Source organism: Drosophila navojoa, chromosome 3 (assembly GCF_054131105.1).
Source record: "Drosophila navojoa isolate 15081-1374.11 chromosome 3, UAZ_NAV_1.0, whole genome shotgun sequence".
NCBI classification, from domain to species: Eukaryota; Metazoa; Arthropoda; class Insecta; order Diptera; family Drosophilidae; genus Drosophila; species Drosophila navojoa.
This window is the reverse complement of record NC_142891.1, coordinates 30,208,731-30,235,991: the sequence shown is the minus strand read 5'-3', so window position 1 is coordinate 30,235,991 and position 27,261 is coordinate 30,208,731. Positions and strand designations below refer to the sequence as shown.

General features: G+C 37.9%; 2 protein-coding genes across 2 annotated transcripts in view; one reads left to right on the top strand and one right to left on the bottom strand.

The window, feature by feature from the left end:
• Positions 1-1,744: 1,744 nt before the first annotated feature.
• Positions 1,745-19,114, bottom strand: LOC149091997 (FUN14 domain-containing protein 1). Its single transcript, XM_089257704.1, has 3 exons — positions 18,900-19,114; positions 8,928-9,123; positions 1,745-1,955 (listed from the first exon to the last, which is right to left on the bottom strand). The coding sequence occupies exons 1-3, from the start codon at positions 18,992-18,994 to the stop codon at positions 1,773-1,775; spliced, it is 474 nt and encodes a 157-aa protein (XP_089113830.1). The 5' UTR covers positions 18,995-19,114; the 3' UTR covers positions 1,745-1,772.
• A 2,800-nt stretch (positions 19,115-21,914) lies between these two features.
• LOC115565494 (NPC intracellular cholesterol transporter 1-like) overlaps positions 21,915-27,261 on the top strand; it is a 39,826-nt gene continuing 34,479 nt past the window's right edge. The window contains exon 1 of the mRNA XM_089257009.1: positions 21,915-22,042. The gene's annotated coding sequence lies outside the window, so the exon portion shown is untranslated. The remainder of the gene's footprint in view (positions 22,043-27,261) is intronic.

Below are 27,261 nucleotides of genomic sequence, written 5' to 3'. Positions count from 1 at the left end.
ACACATATACACATTTGAGAGAGCATAGAGCATCGAGAGAGAGAGAGCAAGGGAAACATTGAGCATAGAAGGATCTTTTGTTCAACATTTGGCCATCTCGCGCGAGCGCGTGAAGCGAAATGATTGTGCTTTCGTATATTTTCGTTGCTCGAGCCTAAAAGTAATTCGCCGAGCGAATTCAAAGCAGTCTGGGGCGCTAAAGACCCAGAAAAAACGTGCAAAAAGCTTGTTCTCTGGTTAGTGGCACTATCGACCTCTATCAATAGTTTGGAAATTACTATCGTCTCAATCGATGGGGCCACCATCGAAATTTAGGCACCTCTAATTGGTTGGATGCCTATCGTATTTTTCATTGCAGATTTCACATTGTTTTCAATTGATGGTAAAATATCATTTTAGAGAAATAGAATTTCAGAAGAGCTTAAATGTTTTCTTAGTATTTCCAACAATTTGTTGTCGTACTATGATTTGCTTGAGAAGGTGTGTCTACGAAAACACTGAAAGGGTATTTCGAATGTTTAGTTTGATTCTGATTCCCGCTGTAATATTTGTGACGCATGTAAGTTTCCTATTCGGGTCGGAGAATAGTCCATTTTTGGCACGCCCCTAGTGGGCGGATCGGGAAAATTTTTAAAACTTTATAGATCGGAGATATTCACGAGTATGTGGTCCAAATTTCTATAGCTCCCATAGCGCCGAAATAAATAGCGTTCATACGAACAGACAAGGCAAACATTGCATAAAACCAATAAGCTTAATTCCCTTACCTGTGTGTGTGCGTGGGTGTGCGCATGTGCAAATAATTATTGAAATATTAATTGCTCGAAGGGTTCAGGGGATCTCGTAATCGACCTGACTTCGAGCTTTTATTGATTGGACTTTGTGCTTGAGAGCTTTTGGCTCTTGTGCAAATAAAAGGGATCTCAGTCTTGATAAGATTGAGATTAAAGAAAATTTGTTTAACATTTTTAGTTTGATTTGTTTATGGTAGCAGGAGTGGCCTGATTGGCCTGATCGCTCCTGATTGGTTACTTTAAATTTTGCTAAAAAATGGTGTAATTTATTCTTTTGCGTGATTTGCTTATTCACCTTTACTGATTTCGGTAATGTATTTAATCGATAGCATGGACCTAGGAAAAAATTTCAAGTCTCTAGCTCTTATATCTTCTGATATCGACACGTTCATACATACGGACGGACCAACAAGACAGACAGACGGAAAGGGCTAAATCGACTTAGCTCGTCGCCCTGATCAAGAATATATATATACTTTATGGGGTCTGCCACGCCTCCTTCTGCCTGTTACATTTTAACGAAACCATTATACCCTGATTAATAGCCAACCTAACCACTTTGAAGACTGCATGGAAGAACGAATAAATGTTAAAGGGATAGCGTCATATCTTTCCCGTATTTATTATAACTTTCTCTTAAGATTCTTCCCTTTATTTTTTGAATTCATATCTGAGTTTAATAACTTTATATGGCGGTCTGGTCGTGTTTGAAATGCGTTTTCTTCTTTTATGGGGTATACATTACTATTTGTAAGCGGCTCACCGAATAACCCCCTGACATTATTTGCAGAGTATAAATTATACGATAGTTTTGTCGTATATGTAGCGTTAAGTTTGTAGTTTGGACTTATTGTTTTAAATGTTAGAAAGTATGATTAGGCTATTTACAATAGGACTTTGAAGCGGCGGACCGCGGACACACAAGCTTTTAAGTTTATGATAAATAAATATTTATTTTCAATTTTATTTGAAATTTTATTAAGCTGTAGCTACACCTAAGGCGATTCCTCCAATAAAAGCCGTTAGAAATATGTGAAGATCATTAATTTTAGGTCCGTCTTCATCTCCAATATATTTGGCATACCATTTTCGTACTTTTGTTGCTCTTCTTGTAAGATGATTTTCTACTTTATCAAGTTTTTGATCCAAAAATCGTTCCGTCTGAAAGAATAGCAAAAAATCGAACAGGCATAGTGTCATTAATTTTATTTATTAATTCTGTATGCTCCTACTTGGGAAATTCACACGCGCTTCGGTAACTGCACAGTAAGCGATTGAGCTTTTGTATATTCTTGTATATGTGTATATGCAGTACTTAAAGTACGTTTTTTTTTCAAGTTTGTGAAGAAGGAGGCGTGGTATTTAAAATCTGTAATCTTCGTGATTAGTAAAGTCTGAAGTCTCTAGGTCTAATAGTAATCAAATTTTGGTTAAAACACGAAATCCATTGATCGATTATTCTCGATAAAAAAAGAAATCGGATAGGTTATAGAAAAATATATGATAAACTAGTATTTCAGCTTTCTAGCTCTTATATCTTCTGATATCTCGGCGTTTATACGGACAGGTCTACGATTCAGCCAGTCACCCTCATCAATATAAACTTTATGGTGTGTGTGATGCTTCCTTGTGCCTGTTACATACATTTTCACAAACCCATTATACCCTGATTCCCCATTTTCAATGGGTTCAGGTTATCAAAATTATAAAACTGATTACTAGTCTAAATATTGCATATTCAAGTCAAATTTCAATCTTTGAAATTCTCGATATTTTGAGAATTGTCTTATGCATTGCGAACGTCAGCTTGCTCATGATCCGAAAGAGTTTTCCTCATTGGTAAAATTTAAGAGTAAGCCCTCATCCTTGTCATCTTCATTCCTTGAGCAGGAAAATCTTGTAATGGACAAGATTCTTCTGATCTATTTGCAGACTTCTTCAAATCAACTTTTCCTTCTTTTGATCTCTACAGCAACTCAACTTCCTGAATATAATTCTGTTCGATGTGGATCTAAATTCCAAATTTTAGCTTTGCAGCTCTACAACAAATATGATTTATAGTATATAAAGAAATTAATTTTCTAAATCGTCGCACCTCTAGTGGGCGGATTGGAGATATATACGAATATGTGTTCCAAATTTTAAGTCTCTAGTTTAAAAAGCACCAAATAAAATCGCGTTCATACGGACGGGCAGACGGACATGCACAAAGATAAGATACTCATTTCATGGGTAAAATTAATTTGTGTTTTCTGTTGCGATTTCGTTTTTATACTTATTCACCAAAGTGAAAAGAGTATATTGGCTTTGTGCAATGTCCGTCTTACTGTCCGTCCATCTGTCCGTATGAACGCACTCTATTTCGGCGCTATTAAAGCTAGAGACCTGAAATTTGGAACATATACTCGTGCATACGTTCGTGCCACGTTCTTACTTGTTTTGTTATGCCCCGAAGAACTAGACGCTATTGTCCGCTACATGGATTATTCTTTTACTATTTTTCAACATTTTTCTTACAACAAAATTCGAAATTATATAAAATTATATAAAACAAGTAAGAGAGCTCGAGTGCTCCTGAACCAAACTAATAAGAACGCACTAAATGTGCGTTAAAATTTCAATTTAGATTTTTAAAAAATATAAATGAAATAGAAAACTCATTTAATTAAATACATATAATTTTGAAACATTAGAAAAAAAACTACGACGCGCCCTGGATTAGAACCAGAGACTTCCCGATCGAGCGCCACGATTCTTATCACGACGCCCCCTGACTTAGTGACTGAAATAGAACTAAACGAAACTAACTGCTGAAGTGATTCTAAAAATGTTTGAATGTATGTGTGCACATGTATAGGAAAACTTTTGTAGCTGCATATCGAGCATATCGAGTTATATAAATGAATTCATGGGAATTCTGGATGCCCTTGGGACAGTAGGAATCGAGCTATGCGACGAATTACGCACAATTATTTTGCTGTCGAGTCTTCCAGAAAGTTTCGAAAATTTCGTTGTCACCATTGAGACGCGCGACAGTCTGCCGCCCTTCAACGCTCGATGCATCAAAGTGCGGGAGGAGAGCGAGCGGAGGTAGAACGCAGAAGAAAAGAACGAATGCGAAAAAGCATATAGCGCAACATACAAGCTGGCCGCGCAAAGGGCGTAAAAGCAGAGAAACAAAGAGGGCAGAGGAGATGTAAAGCTAGAGACGGAATTATGTACGTTGCTGTTAAAAGATGTTCTCTATGTGCCGAAAATGAACGGGAATTTTTTCTCAGTGAGCAGCGCTGTGAAACATGATTGCTTTATTACTTTTGGGCAAGAGTATGCAAAAGGGTGATTGCATTGATTAAGCAAGTAAAGTTGGAGACTTGTATATGTTTCAAGAAAAGCAAAATGGCTGTTATTCTGCGGTTAAGGCAGATGGTGTGCTGTGGCATAAACGGTATGGCCATTTGAATGTCAAAAGCTTGAAAGACCTGATCAACAAAGAAAGGGCGCGCGGTATTGAAAATATGGGTTTCAATGAAAACATGAATTGTAAAACTTGCATGCTATGCAAAATTCATGCGCAGACATTTCCTGACGCAACTGCCAATAGAGCACAAGGCATATTGGAGTTGGTTCATGCAGATGTGTGCGGGCCTTTTAGCACACAGTCTTTGGCTGGATCGAGGTACTTCCTAACCTTTATTGACGACAAATCAAGGCGTATCTTCGTATCTTCAAGAAATTTGTTAAGTTTAAAACGTTGGTTGGTGGTGAATTCGTCAATAAGCCGTTTGATGAATACCTGAAGAGCTATTGGATCGAGAGGCAGCTGGCAGTAGCATACACTCCGCAGCAACATGGCGTATACGGAATAGATCGCCAACCAGTGCTTTAGGCAGTATGACGCTTATGGAAGCGTGGACTGGTAAGAAACCTTTTGTCGGACATCTAAAAACGTTTGGTTCAATTGCAGTGGCTTTGGACAAGGGTCCAAGGAAGAGCAAACTGCAACCAAAAGGCAAGGAATATCGGATGGTTAGGTATTCGGTGGCAAGCAAAGGCTATGACCCAATATCTAACCAGGTGGTCGACAGGCGAGATGTTCTTTTCGACAAGACTCAAAATAACAAGGACTCAATTGTATATGTGTTGCCAACTGCTAATGCTACCATGCAGCCCGGTGGCGCGAGTGAAGACTCTGGCAGCGATTTGCGCAGCAGCGATCGGGACAGCAGCCATGGGCACAGCAGCGATCGGGAGAGCGAGAGAAAATGATGTCCTGATTAGTTTGAGTTTCGTGGCCTGCGAAAACGAGCCCTGTCTTTACCAGCATATAGGAAAGGATAAGTTGTCTTTAATCCTGGTATATGTTGATGATTTACTTATAGCATGTCAATCCAAAGAGTAACTGGTTAGCATCAAGTCGTCGATTTCGAGTGCGTTTGAATGTGTCGACAAAGGCGTGCCTGAACTGTTTTTGGACATGGAGGTGATGCGTGAAGATAAGCTTGGGCCTATCACCACTGTTCAGGCATGAACATATGAATATACGATGATCGTATACATGCCTCCGATGCACTCAGCGACTAGCAGGTAGTGCGCTGTGATGGCGATAAGGGCCACATGTACGGACTGCATAAATATACAAATGAAGACCAACCCTTGCAACCCCAGAGTCAGATTACGAAGGAGACGAGCGCTGAGCCTTACAAACTCAGCGATAGGATAAGAATAGCTAATAGACCAACGCGGAGTCTTACACACTCAGCGATAAGATAAGAATATGTAATAGCCCAATGCTGAGCCTTACACACTAAGCAATAGATACATTAGATTTAAGGGTAGAAATTATGCATGAGTCTGGGTATATAAACCCGGGCTCAGAAGAATAAAGATCAATACGAAACTAAACACCATCATAGTCAAGTGTATTCGTTCATGGTCCTTCGAGCCGGAGGAAGTATTTTAATACTTCGATGCAGTCCACAAGGAAAAGTGTTTGTGTTTAGTACAAAGTGAAGTTCTTAATAATTGTAGATTTGTGCATTGGCTTACCAACCCAAGCTGTGAGTCGAGGCACAGCAAGATCAACCTAGTGATCGAATCAAAAAAATCCCCAACGGGAAAAGCCAATGGATCTACAATAAACAAACAACTGTGTCGTCAACCATCAATATTTAACGAGAAATATTTGATGGCATAATGGCAGAAATCAGGACCAAAGTTACCGATCACGCCATAGACACAGACCAACTTTATAGCTGGGAAACGAGACCGGAAACATCAAAGCATGAGATGTTTTTATTCGGTTGGTCGAGCCCAATGGTGAAGTTGCTTAACCTTTTGGCCAAAAGAGTTCAAAGAGTATGGCTGCACATTGAAGAAGTGCAGGCCAACATTGAGCTCAGCAACCAGGAAGATGCTCTAGACAGCAAAGAAACGCTAGAGTTCCTCTGGAATAAAGTCCAGTCAACGCTTACCGATTTGGAGGTTAAATATGATAAGCGTGTCCATGAAATCGATGGCATAGACGCACTGGAAGTCAAAGTGTACACAGTGTCTAAAAAGCTGGAAAGAAAAATAAGTGCACTGCAAAACATAAAAGAAGACACTCCAAAGAAACCGAGACCAACACTTCCTTACTTTAATGGAAGTCCTAAGGCGTGGCCGACGTTCTTCGAGCAGTTCACCAAAATAATCCACAACAGAAAGGATATCAGCGACAAAACGAAACTGCTATACTTGCAAATGTATGTCAAAGGAGAAGATGTACAAATGATAAGCAATTTCGCAATTCGAGTGGGTAACTACAAGTTAGCGTGGGACTGTTTATGCAGACGCTACAAACGTTATTTGCCAGTGGACAAGGAACTGCTGAAGAATGATGATGAAGGCAGTATCCGAAATTGCGTGAGCACCTCCGATAACAGTGACGAGGTCACCGCTGACGAGATGCTAGCATCTCAGGCAGCTTTGGATGCAATTGTGTTCAAAAAGTGGAATTTCAACCCGCCGGCAAGCCCACACATTGGAAGAAATATAACTGAATCTACAGAACAAGAAAATAATCTTCAAGTAGTAACAACAAAAACAAAGCTGGGTGAAGACAAGAGACCAATAAATAAGATCTGGGCTCCACCAACTCCGAATTTGGATTCGGAGGGCATAGAAGATGTGGACGAGAATGGAATTTCTGCCACAACTTCGACATCGACGTTGAGTATCGCTGAAGATACATCAACAGATATCCAATTGGAAGTTCGACCAATGGATGATATTTCCACAGTTGGCAGCACGACGGAAGAGCAAACTTCTGCGGAGACTGCAACAGCGGCTGGATGTGCAGCTGAAGAGAACAGAGACAATACCGACTCAAACTCTCCAGTGATGACGACAGCAGCGATACCAACTATTGAGGCCAAAACTGCAAGTACAATTACATCGGAAAGGGATTCAATTGGAAGTAGCAGCAACATTTTAAAGGAAACAACCATAACCACTATAAGCGAATCAATATCTGTTCTAAAGCATCAGGATCAAACGAAGTATATCTACCATTTGGAGGCTTTGGCTTCGGCAACAATGAAACGATTGACAATTCCCTCAACAGATGCACTCAGCTATACTAATGCAACAACTGATGACACCCAAAAGCCGCGGAAGTTCTTCAAAGAGGCTCGACTTCACTTGGCATGGGAGCCGCCACCTAAGCAAAAGTCCAAGGTACTGGTGGCACAGTCGGTTTATCTGGATGTCACACACTCTGGGCCCCGCAGAATGTTCAGGCACGAACATAAGGATTGGATTGATGATCATTTCGTCAAGAATATTAACAATTATCAAATTTGTATTTGTCCTGTATATTATTAAGATTTCCACAGACAGCAATTCCGGCAGTCACACACTTGGCCCCCGCAGAATGTTCAGGCATGAACATATGAATATACGATGATCGTATACATGCCTCCGACGCACTCAGCGACTAGCAGGTAGTGCGCTGTGATAGCGATAAGGGCCACATGTACGGACTGCATAAATATACAAATGAAGACCAACCCTTGCAACCCCAGAGTCAGATTACGAAGGAGACGAGCGCTGAGCCTTACAAACTCAGCGATAGGATAAGAATAGCTAATAGACCAACGCGGAGTCTTACACACTCAGCGATAAGATAAGAATATGTAATAGCCCAATGCTGAGCCTTACACACTCAGCAATAGATACATTAGATTTAAGGGTAGAAATTATGCATGAGTCTGGGTATATAAGCCCGGGCTCAGAAGAATAAAGATCAATACGAAACTAAACACCATCATAGTCAAGTGTATTCGTTCAACCACAGACCATTCGCAATACATCAAGGAATTATTGCAGACTCATGGTATGGACAATTGTAGGCCAGTGGCAACTCCGTTGGATGCGGGATTCCAAGTAAATTGTGCCAGTGGACAGTGTCAAAAGGTTGACCCTGTCAAAAACAACGCAGCGTGGTACTTAGCGTGGTACTTATCCAGTTCATCAATACAGGACTAAGCATATTGATATAAGATATCATTTTGTTCGTCAAGTAGTTGACGAAGGTCAAATTAACTTAAAGTATGCTTGTACAACAGATATGATTGCAGATATCATGACCAAGAATCTTTGTAAGAACAAGCATGTTAAATTTACTGAACTGTTGAGTTTGAAATGAATTATGTTAATGTTAAGTTAATTTGAAGTCGGTTATGTAAAATGAATTTGTAATCATGATCGCATTGAGGAAGGGTGTTGACGAAAATCTTTCTGTTACAATGCGATATATCGATAAGTACCATCTGTTAAAGAACATCACTCTGTTAGTCACAAATAAACCACACATCAGGTCACAACACAAACATACGGAAGGACAGATAGACGGACAGGGCTAAATCAACTCATCTCGTCACCCTGATCAAGAATATATATACATTGTGGGGTCTGCCACGCCTCCTTCTGCCTGATACTTTTACAAAACCATTATATCCTGATTTCCCATTTTCAATGGATTCAGGGCATACAAATTGGAAACAACTGCAAAGATCGAAACTAACCTCCTGAACGTATAAAATTATCATTAACAGATGCATTCTTATGCGAAAGGAAAATGATTGATATGATTACCTTATCCATCCAATTAGCATCGTTGCCTGATATTGAAGATTCCATCTTTTCAGCTATTTTATCCACACTTTTCGTAAGTTTGGGCCAGTCAATTTTAATAAAGCCTTCTTGGTGCGCAATTTCAATTAAAATAATACTTCCTCCAATAGCAAATGCAGCAAACTTTCCAAACTTCATTGTTGTGTACCCAGTCGCCCTTTAATAAACGTAAGAAGCAATATTACATATTAAGTAAAAACTACATAGAACTCTTTGGACTACTATATTAACTTTACATTTTATATTTAGAGCCTAGAGGTAGATTGGGGTATAGTGGTAAGGGGATCAAATGCAGCAATTTATTTAAGCTATGTGTGATGGTTTGATAATTAAATGGTTGGTTGTCAGTTAAGCAATGGGTAATGGTTTGATAATTAAATTGTTGATTGTCTGAAAAAATAATATTTCGGAAATGTCTCTACTATGGATTTTGATTACTTTAAAAATAGGCAATTCTTAGTCTCCATCTTCTATAGGCTCTGAAATTGATGTTTTTATATAGGGACAGACGGGAAGCACGGGGTTAAGTCAACGGAGCTTATCGCCTTAATCTAACTATTGCATTCATTTATGTAAACCATTATGCCCTAAATTCACGTTATGAAAGGATTCGGTTTATACAAAGGGAAATAATAAACATTAGCATTATATTTGCTGTTGATTGTTATTCCATTTTGAGGAAAATTATAAAAAAATTTCCTAACGTACTTTCCAAATAATTAAGAGTGCATGAAGTGTATGAGCCCTTCGAATTTGAACGATTCTTTGCTTTTTTCCGCATACACAAGAAACGCGTAAAATTTCACACATTCTCGCAATTATTTAGGCACTTTTGGCTGCAGTATGGGCTATTTAAACTATGTAGTTTCAGGTTGCTAAGATCGACGTATTCATACGTACGGACAGACAGCACTTGTTTCATACTTATTAATAAAATCATAACAGGTAGAGTGGGCCCATTACATTAGCTCTAAAACTGTAAAAGAATTGCCGAGAGTCATCATATGTTTTTGGATTCGGGTAATGATTGTGAGATTCTATTCAATGTTTTAATTTTCTAGCTCAATTCACAGGTTAGCCAAGAAGGCATATCACAATTTGCGATATGACTATCACTAGTATCAGAAAAGAACACAAGAATATATTTTATAATTTTCTAGTTTCTACCTTCAATAGTTGCGAACTCAAAGCTCGTAAGCGAAATACCCTGAACCCTTCAATGAATTGATATTTCACAATAATTCTTCGCGTCTTTCTGCTTACACAAGAAACACACTCACACACAGAATAGAGATGCAAAAACACGTTTTTGTTGTGCACTGGCCTTACTATGGGAATTTAAATCAAGCATTACGATTAAGCGGGGTACAAAAAAACTTTTTAAAACTTTTCTGTATCAATTTCGCTGGGTTGTCACGTTAATACTTTCGACAGTTATAAGAACAATCAAAAATACACTTTTTTTCATCAGACAAAAAAAAAAAAAAAAAAAACTAAGAAAGTTGCAGTTGGGTGATACCTAAAGAGCTGTAATAATAATTTTGGAGTCGTCGATAGAGGATGTTACCAGTATTACATTTGATGCTTATAGCTCTTAAATTGTAGGAGAAATAAACTTTTGCGGTTTGCCACACCTCTGTAAGTGGACATATATCCGCCAAAGTTTTTCGGTATTGGGTGGACAACCCGATTATACATACAAAATTTTAGGTCTCTAGCATAATAGTGCCCAAAATATAGCATAATTAAAAAATCACTATATCTTCAGATTCGATTTGCAACGCCCCTAGTGCCCTACGCCCACAATACTCTTTGTAGAATCACTAACCAGACAACACATAGACCGGACACGTAGTGAAGCGCGCTTTGCACACATTTTTTTGGAGATTACGACCCACACAACTTCATATTTGCTCGACTCCTCACTTTTAGGTTCAGACTACTAAAATATTCGAGAGCACAATCATTTTGCTTCTGGCGCTCGACCTAGATGGTCGATGGTTGAACAAAAGATCCCTCTATGTTCAATGTTTCCCTTGCTCTCTCTCTCTCTCCCTCTCTCGGTGCTCTTTGCTCTCTCAGATATGTATATGTATATATGCATGTGAGCACAAGCAGCAGATCACGAAAATTAAAATTTCTTCGCAGCTAGAAGCCATGTCTTCCCTTCTGTGTGAAGAGTATAGCGAACTCATCAAACCGCTTGCCAAGCTCGTACAAAATATTAGCGTTTTCGTTATTATTTGCGAGAAGGGTATGAAAGCGCTAATGCTCATAATGAAAATGTTTTCGCGACGAGCGTGCACACACACAGTCTCCGTTGCTATATGTATAATGAGCATTTGTGTGCCTGTGTGCGTAGCTCTTGCTGCCTGTAGCAACTTTAGAGCCCAGCATTTGCATTTGGTTGATCTTGATATGTTCTCAGTGAGAGTGTACGGTCGCTTTCGTTTTCTGCTCCGCAAATTTGCCTGATTTTTATACTCATTCACGAAGTGAAGTTGAGCTTTGGATAGTTGAGTTACTGGTAACCCCCTCTATCGATGCCCCAAAAATAATTGTCACGCCTCTTTGGGGGCGTGGCACATCGAAAAATACCCTGTAATTTTCACATTTTTTGAGCATAAGCATTTACGTTACCGTTAGCTCTTTCTAAGAACTGGCCAAAACTGAGGTTTCTACGGCCACTAGGGGCGTGGCAATCGGCATTTGTAGTATCAAATTGCGACATTTATATGCTTCGCTATCTATGTATGTACATGTATATACAAATAGGCTTAATAGGTAGGCATTGATAACACGGAAGGAAACATAAAATTTAAAAATAAAATTTAAATATTTAAAAAATATAAAAGAAGCTAAGATAACAAAATTTGCAATTTACAAAAAAGAGTTTTCCGGATTTGAACTCGCACCCAAGTCATGTTTGTCAAAAGAACAAAAACAAATTGAACCAGCGCCTTTGCTGACAGCGCCACCACCTACTGTCAACGATTGTAATTAAAATGAAATCAAAAAATAAGATTCTTGTTATAAGAGTAGCGGATAGTAAATTCAAGAACAAAGCAAAAACAAATCAGTCTCATTTCAACGCTAGAGCATGCATTTATGTGTACATACATACACACATACAAATGAGCGCGTGCATAAGAAAGGCTGGAATGCTTGATGCTACATATGCGTGCAGACTTATGTACATACATATACATGCATAAATGCGTACATACATATATGAGGGCTATTTAAGAAGAAACAAATTTAAACTTATAAAATTTTTCAATTAGAAAAAAGAATAAAATAAGTATCTATTTTATAAAAATCGAAATATGTATGAAAAAAAACAAACAACATTAAAGGGGCTTTGAACCTCCGCCGCTGTAACATCACTTGCGACGCCTCTATCACCCACGCTATCGTTTTGCTTGACAATCTGGTAGCTACAATACAATAAGGTAATAACAGAGCGTCATCTGACAAAACTACAATAACAGCTAGAAAATCCAGAAATCAATCGCAATTCTTAGAGTGGCATTTTTTTCGGCATTTTTTCGACTTTTTTGAGAATTTTTTGAATTATATAAAAACTATGAATATTTTTGTAATAATTCTTTTTTGCCGTAATAACTAATTCATTTCTGCTTATCTGAGTGAAAAAATTACATCAATACATTGATAAATGTGTCCAGGAGAACTCCTCAAACTCTGAATATGCAAGTGGTGCTATTTTATTTTTCGCAGCTGTATATATATGTATGATTGTGTGTACGCAGGGGACGCGATGTCCACAATTGTGGGCAATCACTTGTAGAAGCATTTGTGCTTATGCACCTTTACATGTGCGTTTGTGTGTGTGCATGTGTGTAAGCATGGGACGTGATCATTGGCTGCCTACCTTAATTGTCTGAACGATTTTGGGTTCGAATTGCAGACAATCGCATCCCATTTTGTATACTGAGCTTAATCGGGTACTACACTTTTTTTTTTAATTTCTTCTGATAGGCAGCCCACGATCATTGAAATGAAATCAGGTGTTTCAATATAAGCGCAAGTTACCCGCCAGTCACTATACTACACACATACATATGTATGAGTTACTCACCGGTCACAGTGCCAAAACGTATTGCATACATACATATACATAGTTGAGAGAGCAAATAGCACCGAAAGAGAGAGCAAGGGAAACATTGAGCATAGAGGGATCTTTTGTTCAACCATCGACCATCTCGGTCGAGCACATGAAGCAAAATGATTGTGCTTTCGAATATTTTCGTACCCTGAACCTAAAAGTGAGGAGCCGAGCAAATACGAAGTTGTGTCGGTCTTAATCTCCAAGAAAAAAAGTGTGCAAAACGCTTTACACTACGTGTCCAGTCTATGTGTTGTCTGGTTAGTGGTAGAATCATAGCATTAGTTCACGTGCATTTCAACGTAATAGTTGTTTAACTCTAGGAGATAAATCTGCCACGCTCCAATGGCCATAGATATTTCCGCCATAGCTCGTGATCTCGTTTAATAACTTAATTTGTAGACGTACAATCTTAATGAAACTTTCAGAACGTAATCATAATGTTCAAATGTATGTACCTTCCAAATTTAATTTGAAATACTCCTTTTACAAAGGTGAGGATGAAATTATATAAAATACACCTAGGTCTACAGGTGTATTAAAATTGTTAAATTTGGAAGCTCGAGCTGTAAAGGTGTAGGAGATATAATTAAATAACTAGCTTTCGATAATGTTTTTAATCGTTAATAAGATATCGGGAGTAGTTATCGATTTTTAGAGAAAAACTCGATATGCGTGTGTAAAAAATTTCGAGTCTCTAACTCTTAATTCTTCTGAGATCGACGTGTTTATACTCACGGGCAGACGGACAGACAGATGGGTAGGGCTCAGCTCGTCGCCCTGATCAAGAATATATATACTTTGTGGGGTTTGCCACGACTCCTTCTGCATGTTACATACATTTTAACAAAACCATTATACCCTGATTTCCCATTCTCGATGGGTTCAGGGTATAAAAGAAACACAGAATACATTTATACTTATAATAAATCTGGCGGAAACATAAGAAGCTTCAGGAAAATAGCTTGCTCAAAACGGAGTTAATGTGATCGTTTGGGGTGTTTTGCTGCTCTTAGAGTTGGAAACCTTGTGTTTATTGATGTTACTATGGCTTACAGACATTCTCAAAGGGAACTGAAGTCCAAATAGTTAAAAACTGCGTCCCAGTGGCACTGGTTTGCAGTTCCATAACATTCGTCTTGGGCAGGAGTGGCTCATATGCCATTGCAAGCAGTTCAAAACACCGCCCCAATCGCCGGGTTTAAAACGCACCAACCATGTATGGCACTTATGAAACGTCCAAACTAATATCACTAACCATAGAACACAAAGACAAGACATGTAAAACAAATTTTTCCACACCGAAAAATCTGTAGGTACCAATCAACTTCGTACTTGTTCGTGTTGAAAAAAAGCACGAAGTCACGTATGTCCGTATGAACGCAGTTCATGTCGGCGAAATCGAAGCTAGAGACTTTAGATTTTGTGCACATGCTCGTGTATATCCCCGATTTATAAGGGGCGTGGCAAATCGGATAATGCATATTCCGATATGCCAGAAATCATGTTAAAAAGCTCGAAAGCTGAAATTTGGAATGCATATTTTGGACACCATCGATGCTAGAGATCTCAAATTTGGTAAATATACTCGTGCTGACCTCCCAAGACAAACAAGTTTTGATGGATATGAGTCCGCCCACAGGGGGCGTGGCAAACCGCAAAAGTGTATATCTCCTAAAGTAAAAGAGCTAGAAGCTCAAATTTGGATAGTTAAGTTGCCAGTAACCTCCTCTATCGATTCCCCAAATAATATTGTTACGCCTCTTTAGGGGTGTGGCTTATCAAAAAATACCCTTTAATTTTATTATTTTTGGAGCGTACGGTTAGCTTATTCCATGAGTTGGCCAAAAATGTCTACGCACAGTAGGGGCGTGGCAAATCGAAAAAACTGAACTTTCTACATTATTAGAGCTAAACTTGGCTACTGAATTGTTATGGGGTGTGAATGAGTATTCTGCAGTTGGTAACGCCCGACTGCAACGTTCTCACTTGTTATACCTTGAACCCATTGAAAATGGGATATCAGGGTATAATGGTTTTGTGTAAAAGTATGTAACAGGCAGAAAGAATCATCGCAGACCATAAAGTATATATATTCTTGATCAGCACGACGAGCTGAGTCGATATAGCCCTGTCTGTCCATCCGTCCGTCCGTATGAACGCCGAGATCTCAGAAGATATAAGAGCTAGAGAGCTGAAATTTTGTGTGCATACTCGTGTATACCATACGCAGTACGAGTTCGTTTAGTTTAGTACGAGTTTATTTTTTCGATAACTCATTCGCTAACTTTTTTATCGAGAATAATCGAAAAATTGATTTTGTTTTTTGAGCCTCATCGGAGTACTATTAGACGTGGAGACTTGAGATTTACTGTGTATATACATATGATGAATACAAACATTTTGTAATCAACAGATTCTGGATACCACGCCCCCTTCGCCCCCAATTTGTAAAAAACGTATTTCACACATTTTGACTATATAATTACGCCCTGAAAATTTCATTAAGATCGTGTATTTACAAAAGTTATTCAGCAAGTAAATTCTCATACTATTGCCAACACTGCAGCGCAGCCCAAGCGCAGTCGCTGCTTACTGCGCAGTTAGCAGAGCGCGGGCGCGTGAGGGTGGATGCATATATATGTATGTGTGCGTGCATAAAAAAAGTGTAGAATGATAAGAATATCAACTTGGAGGGTTCAGGGTATCTCCTAGACGAGCAGTCTCGACTATAGTCTTCTTACTTGTTTTTAGCTGGGATAATAAAGGATAGCGCGACGAAATCAGTGCCAAATCTACTTATGTAAGTTATAAAGGCTCATTTAGGAGTCACTCTACCATTCAAACCATACAAAATTGACAAAGTACTGAATCGCGAGATAATAATCAAGAGTTGCATTTCAACAAAACCATTATACCCTGATTTCCCATTTTCAATGGGTTCAGGGTATAAAAAGTTACAGCGCAGTTAGTATGTACCAAAAGAATGTATGTACAGTCTGTCAAGAATGAGTTGGCACACTGAAAAAAAAATGTAATTTTTTTACTTTGGATGCAAATATCTAAGTCATCAATGCATAAAAAAACTTTTTTGAAATAGGAATATGTTTAATATTATTTAATTTAAATATAAAAAACGAAAACATAACATTCAATATGTAAAAAACTAATCAACAAACAAGTAAGAAAGCTCTAGTCAAGACTGCTTGACTACGAGATCCCCTGATCCTACAAGTAACTGATATTTCAAGAATAATTCGGACACACACACGCATACAAACAAACACACGCACACACACACACGCATATACAGGCGATTGCGCTTGGGTTGCGCCGCAGTGTTGGCAATATTTTGAGAACTTATTTGTTGAATAATTTAATTTCTAGACGTACGATCGTAATGAAACTTTCAGAACGTAATCATAATGTTTAAATGTATGTGTATACCGAAGCAGAGTCTCTAGTATTTGATATACGACTTTTACATAGATGAGGGTGGGGGTAAATTTTAACAAAAACCGAAATTGTATCATATGCATCTTAATATACATTTTAAATTTTGAGACTAGCTTGAAAGATGTAGGAAATATAATTTTTTAAGTGATCTTCGATAAGGTTTTTTATCGATAAAAAAATATCGGATAGTTCTTTTTTTTTTTAGTGATAAACCCGATATGCGCACGCTATATACGGACATTTAAAAAAAAATTGAAGTCTCTAGCTCTTATATCTTCTGAGATCGACGCGTTCATACATACGGACAGACGGACGGACAGACAGACGGACAGGGCCAAATCGACTCAGTTTGTCGCCCTGATCAAGAATATATATACTTTATGGGGTCTGCCACGCCTGCTTCTGCCTGTCCCATTTTCAATGGGTTCAGGATATAAAAAAAACAACTAAGAAGGCTCTAGTCGAGACTGCTCGACTAGGAGATACCCTGAACCCTCCAAGCTAATATTCTAATCATTCTGCACTTCCTTAATGCACGCACACATACGTATGCATCAAGACGCACGCATAAGCCCGCGCTCTGCCAGTAAATTTGAAGTCTTCAGGTCTAAAAGTGTTCAAATGAGGCTGAAAAAACAAAATCAATTTTTCGATTATACTCGATAAAAAAGTTATCGGATGAGTTATCGAAAAAATAAAGTAAATTCGTAGTGCGTATGGTATACACGAGTATGCACACAAAATTTCAGCTCTCCAGCTTTTGTATCTTCTGAGATCGACGCACACATACAGACGGACAGGGTTATATCGGACTCAGCTCGTCGTCCTGATCAAAAATATATGTATGTATGTACTTTGTGGGGTCTGTAATAGTTCTTTCGCCCCGTTACATACACACAAAACCATTATACCCTGATTTCCCATTTTCAATGGGTTCAGAGTATAAAAATCACTCATAAATACCAGTGTCAATAATGGATATTTTCTTTTACATTTCTTGCCATTTGATTGTCAATTTTCGATAGTGTTGCATTTAAGCACACATTTAATATATTTTTAAAATTCCTGGTAAGCGATTGAGCTTTGAAATGGTGCAGCTCATCTATTATAACCACGAGATGGGCATATCCGTTTCAGAATTGACGGATATGTTTTCTGTGCCCAGGAGAACGGTTTATAATGTCATAAACCGGGCCGAAAAATAAAACAGGCTGCTTTTAAAGACGGGAGGAAGGCCGAAAAAAAAAGATCACTGGACGAGTAGAGCGTCTTATTCTCAGAAAAGTGAACGCTAGTCCGCATATTTACGTAAGAAGTCTTGCTATAGAGCTGAAGAAAGAATGTGGCATAGATGTTTCACATGAAACGGTACGCAAAGCCCCCATGAGCCATGAGTACAGTTCGAGAGTAGCGCGGAAAAAGCCTTTCTTATCAAAACCAAATAGAGAAAAGCGCTTAGCTTTTGCTGTTAACATGATTGGTTACCCCACAGAATATTGGAATGACGTAATATTTTGTGATGAAACAAATAAACATAAAATAAAATAAATAAACAAATATTACAATAATGGTCCTCCAAGGGTATGGTGCAAGCTATTTTGCTCTTGACAGCAAAAATATAATTCCGACGGTTAAATTTGGCAAATTATCGGTGATGATATGGGGGTGCATATCGAGCAAAGGTGCGTCTAAATTCGGCTTTATGAATGGCAACAAGCCAAATTTTAAATTTTTTTAGGACAACGATCCAAAGAAATCAATGCTCGCACTTGGCTGCTTTACAACTGTGGCATGCATCCCCCAGAGCCCCCAGGCATACTTAAAGAAGAAAGTTGGAAAAAGGAATCCTAAGAGCCGCTCACAACTCAAATCTAATATAATTGAAGAGTGGGAGAAAATCCAGCTTGATTTTATTCAAAGCCTTATATCTTCGATGAAAAAACGCCTTCAACATGTTTTAAAGGCCCAGTGAGGCCATACAAAATATTAAAATTTTGTTAATTAATCATACTTTAGATTTAATTTTAAGATTCATAGATTGTAAGTGTGCCAACACACTATTGACACTGATATTTATGAGTGATTTTTTTGTTGATTACTTTTTTACATATTGAATGTTATGTTTTCGTTTTTAATATTTAAATTAATTATATAATAATAAACACATTCCTATTTGAAAAAATTGTTTTTATGCATTAATGACTTAGCTATTTGCATCCAAAGTCAAAAAATTACATTTTTTACAGTGTGCCAACTCATTCTTGACAGACTGTATATTAAAAAATTATTTTTGATTTCCTATTTCACTCAAATTTTACATTATACTTCTTTTTTTAAGTTTTAATACGTACCATCCTGAAGATACACCAATAAAAAGCTGTGAGTAGGCTGAACGACTACTTATATCCCCTAATAATCTTTTTATAAACTTATTTGCACCTTCCATAGTTAAATAGCTTAGCTTACTATTTATTTGAGATGACACTTTCTATCGGCAAAAAAAACCTAAATAAGTTCTTCTTTTTAATTCTAAGGACAGCACTTTTATCGTATCTAATTAAATATCAAGTATGTTTACCGATAAACAACAAGGGATGCAAAGTAATCGATGGTACTATCGATACTATCTATGGTTTTCTAAAACGGCACTACCACTAACCAGCGCACAGCCGTGCTTCATATGAAAACGGGACCATTTTTTCAGAGCGCTCGCAGCACACTGGCTTTGTTGTGCTATATTTACATTGATCGAGCCTCAAGAGACTGAGCTGAGCAAATACGAAGTTGAGGAGTCTCTCATCCACATATCTTCGGCGCTAATAACGTTTGCTATACATGTCTTATCTATTTGTTGTCTAGTCAGTGATTATAGCTTAACTTCACTTCTAAATCGACTGGAACGTTCTTACTTGTTTCCCATAGTCGGGTCTTTTTATTGCTTCTTTATCTGTTTCATTATTATATTATGATTAGCATATTGAGTAGCGCTACTGTAATTGTACATAATATTTTCACACGGTGATATTTCGACTGTGTTGACCTTGACCACTAACCGTGTTTTGCACACTTTTTTTAGGACATTACAACCCACACAACTTCGTATTTGCTCGGCTTCTCACTTTTAAGTTCAGGCTATGAAAATATTCGAAAGCACAATAATTTTGCTTCATGCGCTCGACCGAGATGGTCGATGGTTGAACAAAAGATCCCTCTGTGCTCAATGTTTCCCTTGCTCTCTCTCTCTCTCTCTCTCGATGCTCTTTGCTCTCTCAGCTATGTATATGTATGTATGTCTGCGTCTGAGCACAAGCAGCAGCTCACAAAAATTGAAATTTCTTCGCAGCTAGAACCCATGTCTTCCCTTCTGTATGAAGAATTCCATTAGTGTACAGGTCTCCAATGTCATATTTTGCTATAATTTTATTTCAGTATTTCAAAAAACAAGGCAACAACTTTTCGTACAGAGTTTTTTTTTTTAGTACCCTGAGCCCATTGAAAATGGCAAATCAGGGTATAATGATTTAGAGGAAGGTATGTAACAAGCAGAAGGCATCATCGCAGACCTCATAAAGTATATACATATATTCTAAATAAGGGCGTCGAGTTGAGTCGATATAGCCCTGCCTGTCTGTCCGCTCACACACCGAATGTACACACACTTTAATCATATGATCATCGGAAAGTTTCATAAAGATAATCCTAGCATTATATACACACATTTTTGGAATGTACACACATTTTAACCATATAATCCTCTGAGAGTTTCATAAAGATATTCCTTTATTATTCAACTAAGATATTTTCAAAATATTGCCCACACTGCATTGCCCAGTAGCAGAGCTCGTGCTTATACGTACGCGTGGATGATTGTGTATGTATGGGTGCATAAAAGAAGGGCAGAATGATTAGAATATCAGTTTGCAGGGTTCAGGTTATCTTCTACTCGAGCAGTATCGACTAGAGCTTTCTTACTCGTTTGTACGTTCGCTGTAAGTGTAAGTGCGACTGGCAAGCGTTGACGAAAAATACTGGGGTGACAAGCAAAAAGAAAATGGTACATTGTTGCGAGGGACAGCAGGATATTGCCTGCATGAACACCACTCACACAATTTTTATAATCATTCAAGAACGTGAAATGAGTATATTGATTTTGTGCAATGTCCGTGCTGTCTGTCCGTCTGTCCGTATGAACGCAGTCTATTTCGGCGCTATTGAAGCTAGAGTCTTGAAATTTGGAACATATAGTGCCAAATTTTCAGTCTACTACAAAGCAATATGAAAAAAGTAACGAAGCATTTCGAAAACCGACCAAATATTGAAGTAAAAATAAACACGAAAAAGATCTGCTGCTGCTCATACCGCTCTCGCACATTTGTTTTACTCTTATCTCGCTATGTTCTCATCTGGCTCTGTTCTCATCTTGCTATGATTTCATCTCGCTCTCTGTGTTCAGCTATCGCTGTCGCTATCTGTTTTCAGCTACCGCTACGGAAGAGCGTAGCGCATCATTTGTTTTTGTGCTACAACTGTATTTTTTGGCGTGACAAAACTGAGAGCATAGCAGAGCACAATCTTTTTATTTTTAGGCTACGGCTTTGCTACGGCTCTCGTCAAGAATTACAGCGGTAGTGAGAGCTCAACGAAATGCCACGAAATATCAGAGCATTTTCAAACGCTGTATAAATGCACTTACATATGTATGTACATACATATGTATGTTTATACATAGTACATCTGTCCGTAAGACTGACCAAATGCAAATGCCGGGCTTTAAAATTGCTACAGTCAGCAACAGCTTCGCACACAGGCATACAAATGCTCAAGTACATGTAGCAAGGGAGAGTGTGTGTGCATGCCCGTCGCGAAATCATATTCTTTATGCGCCTCAACGGTTTCATACCCTTCCTAGAAATAATCATGAAAACGCTAGCATTTCGCATGACCCTGGCAAACGCATTTTAGGTTAGGTACACCCTTCACTCAAAAGGAAAGACCTGCGATCGTCGCGAACAAATTTCGATTTTTGTGCGCTGCTGAGCTTCATGATTTGAGAGCCCATAGAGAGAGAGTGTGTGATAAAGAGTAGGACAAAAAACGCAAAGCGCATAGAACGTTACCATTCCGTTTGAGTTTCTGCACTGATTTCGTCGTGATAGCTTTCATTACCCGAGCCAGCAAATACCGAGCCGAGCGAATACGAACTGATTGGGACCTATTTGACAGCTTTTTCGGTGTTGAAAAAGTTTGTTCTACATGGCTATGTGTTCTCTGGTTAGTGATTTTAGTTACCGAATAATAGTATCATTCTCAAAAGTTTTCGATACTTAAAAATACTCATTATTTTTAACAGTTACCGATTAATTTTTATAAAACATTTGTATAGTGAACTAACTAAATTGAAAAGGTTGGATGTTATAAAGTTGATTGCTTCAATACAATTAAGTGCCTATGATTTGATATTACATCTGTGTAATTTATATTACTCTTGTTATATGTAAGTTTTATTGGATATGTATTTGTTGAAATTGATCCTTGCCCATGATATTTGTATGTATGTACATACACACTTGCAACTGTCCGTGATCAAAATACATAAATATGTATGTACATATTTACATAGGCATGTGTGACAAATGAATGTTATAAGAATGACTCACATTGTTTGCTGACTGGCATAGTTAAATAGCTTAATATAAAGAATTCTTCACGTACACATACATATATTCATATGTATGTACATATACTAAGGGTATTTTCTGCTAAAAAAGTATCACAATTTGTCATATATACATACATGTATGTATGTGTATACATATACATACATACATATATACATATGCATATATGTACTTTGTAAGTACAATTGTACCTACTCCTATTAAAAACCTATAAGTAAGCACCATTTTAGGTTCAATTGTACTCCAAGTAAGAATCACCATTGGGATTGCTAATGCTATTTGTTGATAAGTCAAATGCTCTGTATGTAATTTCTATGTATGTATGTATGTATGTATTTTCCCTGTTCACTAAATGAGTTTGAGTGTATGGATTTGTGTAAACTAAAAGTGCAGGCGTTGCACATGCGATAAGGTATTTTATCATCTCAGAGTTCCTGTTTTTATTAATTTAAAGATAATATAAAATTTAAAACCGTCTTTATTATTATACCCTGAATCCATTTTTAATTCAATGTACAATGGCAGACCCCATATTTGACTCATTGTCAAATTAATAGGTGTGAAAGCAAATCGGAAAATAAATTTTCCGATGTACCAGAAATTATATTAGTTGATGAGCTAGAAAGCTTAAATTTGGAATGTAAATCCGCGTCGACCATCCAAGATCACGAGCTATGGCAAATCGGATGAAACTGTATCTCCTAGAGTTCTTAAGCTATAACGTTAAAGTTTTGATGGAAAATGAAATGAAATTACATATATGTATGTCTGTATGTCTTTTAGGAGCGTGGCAAATCAGACCTGAAGATATATTGATTTTTCAAATTCTGCTATATTTTAGACACTTTTGATGCTAGAGACCTCAAATTTGGGTTGACCTCCCAAGACCAAAAAGTATTATTGGTTATATGTCCGTCCACGGGGGTCGTGGCAAACTGCAAAGTAAAAGATATAGTTAAGTTACCAGTTACCTCCTCTATCGATTGTTACGCCTCTTTACGGGTGTGGTATATCAAAAAATACCCTGTAATTTGTCATTTTCGGAGCATTTTTGTAAGCATCCAAATTTGAATCTAGGTTACGGTTAGCTTGTTCCATGAGCTGGCCAAAAATGAAGTGTCTACGCGCAGTAGGGGCGTGGCAAATTGAGAAAAACAACTTTCTACAGTGTTAGGTGTGAATGAGTATTCAGCAGTTGGTAACGCCTGACTGCAACGTTCCAACTTGTTTTACCCTGAACCCATTGAAAATGGGAAATCTGGGTATAATGGTTTTGTTAAGAGGCAGAGGGAGTCGTGGCAGACCCAAAACCTTATCGAAAATCAGTTATAAAATTATATCTCTTAAATTTTTAAAGCTAGAGTCTTTAAATTTTAAATATATATTAAGATGCATTTTATACAATTTCGATTTTGTTCAAATTTACCCCGCACCCCTATATCCACCCCCTCACCCTCATATTTGTAAAAAGCGTATTTTAAATACTAGAGATTTGTGCTTCGGAATACATATATGTACATTTAAATAATATTACGTTCTGAAAGTTTCATTAAGATTGTATGTCTAGAAATTAAATTATTCAACAAAAAAATTCTCATAATATTTCCAAGACTGCAGCGTAGCCCAAGCGCATTCGCCTGTGTATGTGCGTGTGTGTGTGTGTGTTCGAATTATTATTGAAATATCATTTCCTCGAAGGGTTTAGGGGATTTCGAAGTTACCAAAACACACCTATTAATCTGGCCAGCCAAATTTTGAGTATTTTGTGAAATATGCCAAAATGATGTTAAACATTATTATTTTTTAAACTTTTTATGCTCTGAACCCATTGAAAATGGGAAATCAATGGTCAATGGTTTTGTTTAAATGTATGTTAAAGCACTATACAGTACTCGTTAATACTGTACAGCATGGAATTGATTAAGTACACCAACTGTCAACATACAATGTTGTACATTATTAACAGGTACTCATTTTGTTCTGTAGGAGAAAATATGTGTACTAAGTTTCAGAGTGAGTGATTCAATTGCATTTTTGGATGTATCCATGTATTTAGTAAACTTGTAAAAGTATTTCAAAAACTGCTTTGGCAAATTCAATGTTATAATCACTATCTTACACTTTCTTTAAGAAATTAAAATTTCGATTATTCTCGATAAAAGAAAAGTTATCGTAAAAAATATGATAAACTCGAACTGCGTCTGATCACGGCAAATTTCTGGCTTTACAATTTCTAAAGGCCACAAAAGCTGCACACAAAGACACACTAATGCTCATATATGTAGCGAGGAACTGAAATTGCCTGTGTGCATCCTCGTCGCCAAAACATTCTTTATGTGTATATGCTCGTCGCCAAAACTTATTACTTTTGCGCTTTAATGCTCTCATATCCTTCCTACAAGTAATCATGAAATCGCTAACATTTTGTATGAGTTTGGAAAATCCTTTCTAAAGTTCGGTATGCTCGTCATTCAGAAGGAAAGACAATAAAGGTCACTAGCTCTTTTATCTTCTGAGATCTCGGCGCTCAAACGGACTGACATACAGACAGACGGCCTGCTTGTTACATACATTTTCCCATTTTCAATGGGTTCAGGGTATTTAAAAGTGGGCAGCTACATGTATATACTATAAGTTAGAGCACTCTGCAAATTCCAAGGGCTGTGAAATTTACAAGCGTTTGTGCAAGTTGAAACTCGAAAGCCTTCACAGTCATCCTATGTGGAAACTGGCATCTATGTCCAGTCCAATAGGAATAAGGTCTATGGCTCTGTAATACCTACAAGCGATATTACTTATGCACAGGCTATTAGAGGTGAAAGGCTTGAACCAAGTATCACCTTATTCATGGAGATACTGTTGCAACAAATAATGGTACTACGCGGATAAACTAGCTGTGTCTCTCAAAAGAGATCATTTATATTGTGCTAATATCAGAGACTCACGAGTGCCCCACGAAAAAAATATACGTGTTGGATTTTCTCTCAAACACTCGATAATTCGCAAAAGGCAATCTTTTAAGGAACACTGGATTAGATGCTAGGTCCCGAGCATTTTGTGATAGCCGCGAGCAAGCGACCTGACTGTCTTGCTCTCCGCTACTATGTATGTAATAGGCAATCTAACACATTAACTGGCAGAGCTGTACACGCACGAGCATCTGTTGTAAGCAAGAATTAATTTTATACTAACTTCAATGTACGCAAGCCGGCTGATCAAAGCTGAGTCGCTGCGTGGGGAAAGAACGCAAAATTGAGAGCGTGATCTTTACAAAGGTGAGCTGTGGCTATTTGGTTCGCGGAAACACAGACCTATTTAAGAATGTAAATGTTCCAACAATCACAGAACAGACTGGGTGACAGTACTAGACATGCGTGCTAACATGATAATTACACCCTGAGTATTTAATCACAGGGTAAAGAGGCGTAACAATTTTATTTGGGGAATCGATAGAGGAAGTTACTAGTAACTTAACTATCTAAACTTGAAGCTGCTAGCTCTTATACTTTAGATATAAACTTTTGCGGTTTGCTGCGCCCACTGCCAGCCCGAGTGTATATACCAAATTTTAAGTCTCTAGCACCAATAGTGTCCAAAATCTGGCAGAATGGCCCCTAAATGGCGTAGACATATAATTTTCATCAATTTTTATAGAATCATAACATTAGCTCACGTACAAAATTTTAACGTTCTAGCTTAAAAACTCTAGGAGATACAGTTTTATCCGATTTGCCACGCCCCCAATGGGCGTAGATATATCCGTGATCTTGGGTGGTCGATGCGGATGTACGTACGAAATTTCAGCTTTCTAGCTCTTCAACTAATGATTTCTGGCGTATCGGAAAATACATTTTCCGATTTGCCACGCCGCTAGTGGGCGGATTGGGAAAATTTTAACACTTAATAAATCGGAGATATACAAGAGTACGTGTTCCAAATTTCAAGTCTCTAGCTTTGAACGAATGCACTTGACTATGATGGTGTTTAGTTTTGTATTGATTTTTATTATTCTGAGCCTGGGCTTATATACCCAAACTCATGCATATTTTCAACCCTTAAATCTAGTGTATATGTTGCTGAGTGTGTAAGGCTTAGCATTGGGCTATTACATATTTTTATCGTATCGCTGAGTGTGTAAGACTCCGCGTTGGTCTATTAGCTATTCTTATCCTATCGCTGAATTTGTAAGGCTCAGCGCTCGTCTCTTACGTTATCTTGTCGCTAAGGGTCAAAGTCGTATTTTATTTCTAGTTCGACAGTTCACACTTTCACATGTGGTATCTATTTTATGTATGCCGTCTGTCGAGTACATAGATTGTATGTTCCCATACTTATCATATTTCTATGTTCATGCGTGTTTATGAACACTCTGCGGGGGGCCAGAGAAGTTGATAGCTAACGATTGCTGTCTCTGGTTTCTTTTCTTAATTAGGCACAAGGCCTTGGTTTGGTAACAGGACCATATCCTCGTAGTTTCCGCATATGATGTGGGCTGACTTCTCAAACACCTTAAAGAGTCAGCGGTTTTTTCCCTTGAGTTTTTTGACGAACGTGTCCTCCTCGTATTCCATCATCTTGCACGAGTGCTTCTTGTTCGGTTTTAAGGGAGATATTTTCTGTTCAGTTTCTGTTGGATTTAGTTGATTTCGGCTAATACGTTATTTGGTTCGATTATCGATGGGTGCACTTTTCCTTGGCAATTACTGCTGACTGGAGATCTTTGGTTTCCTCAATACAGCTTCTCACTTGGTTGATCAACATGAAAAATTTTATGCACTTTTTTGTTTATTTGCCTGGTAACTTTTTCAAAGTTTTTATTAACTTCCTCTGTGATGGTTTGCACAAGGTTTGATGTTGCATTGATTCCAAGTATTCCTCTTTCCATTTCCTCCAGAACTCTGCTCTGATTCGTTGCATGTGCCTCCATCTATCCAAAGATCCGATTTTTCGATGCTTGTCAAAGTGTTCTGGAGCTCCAATTAGTGGTCGTCCAACAATGAAATGACCTGGTGTCAATATGTCGTCTCCCTCTGTG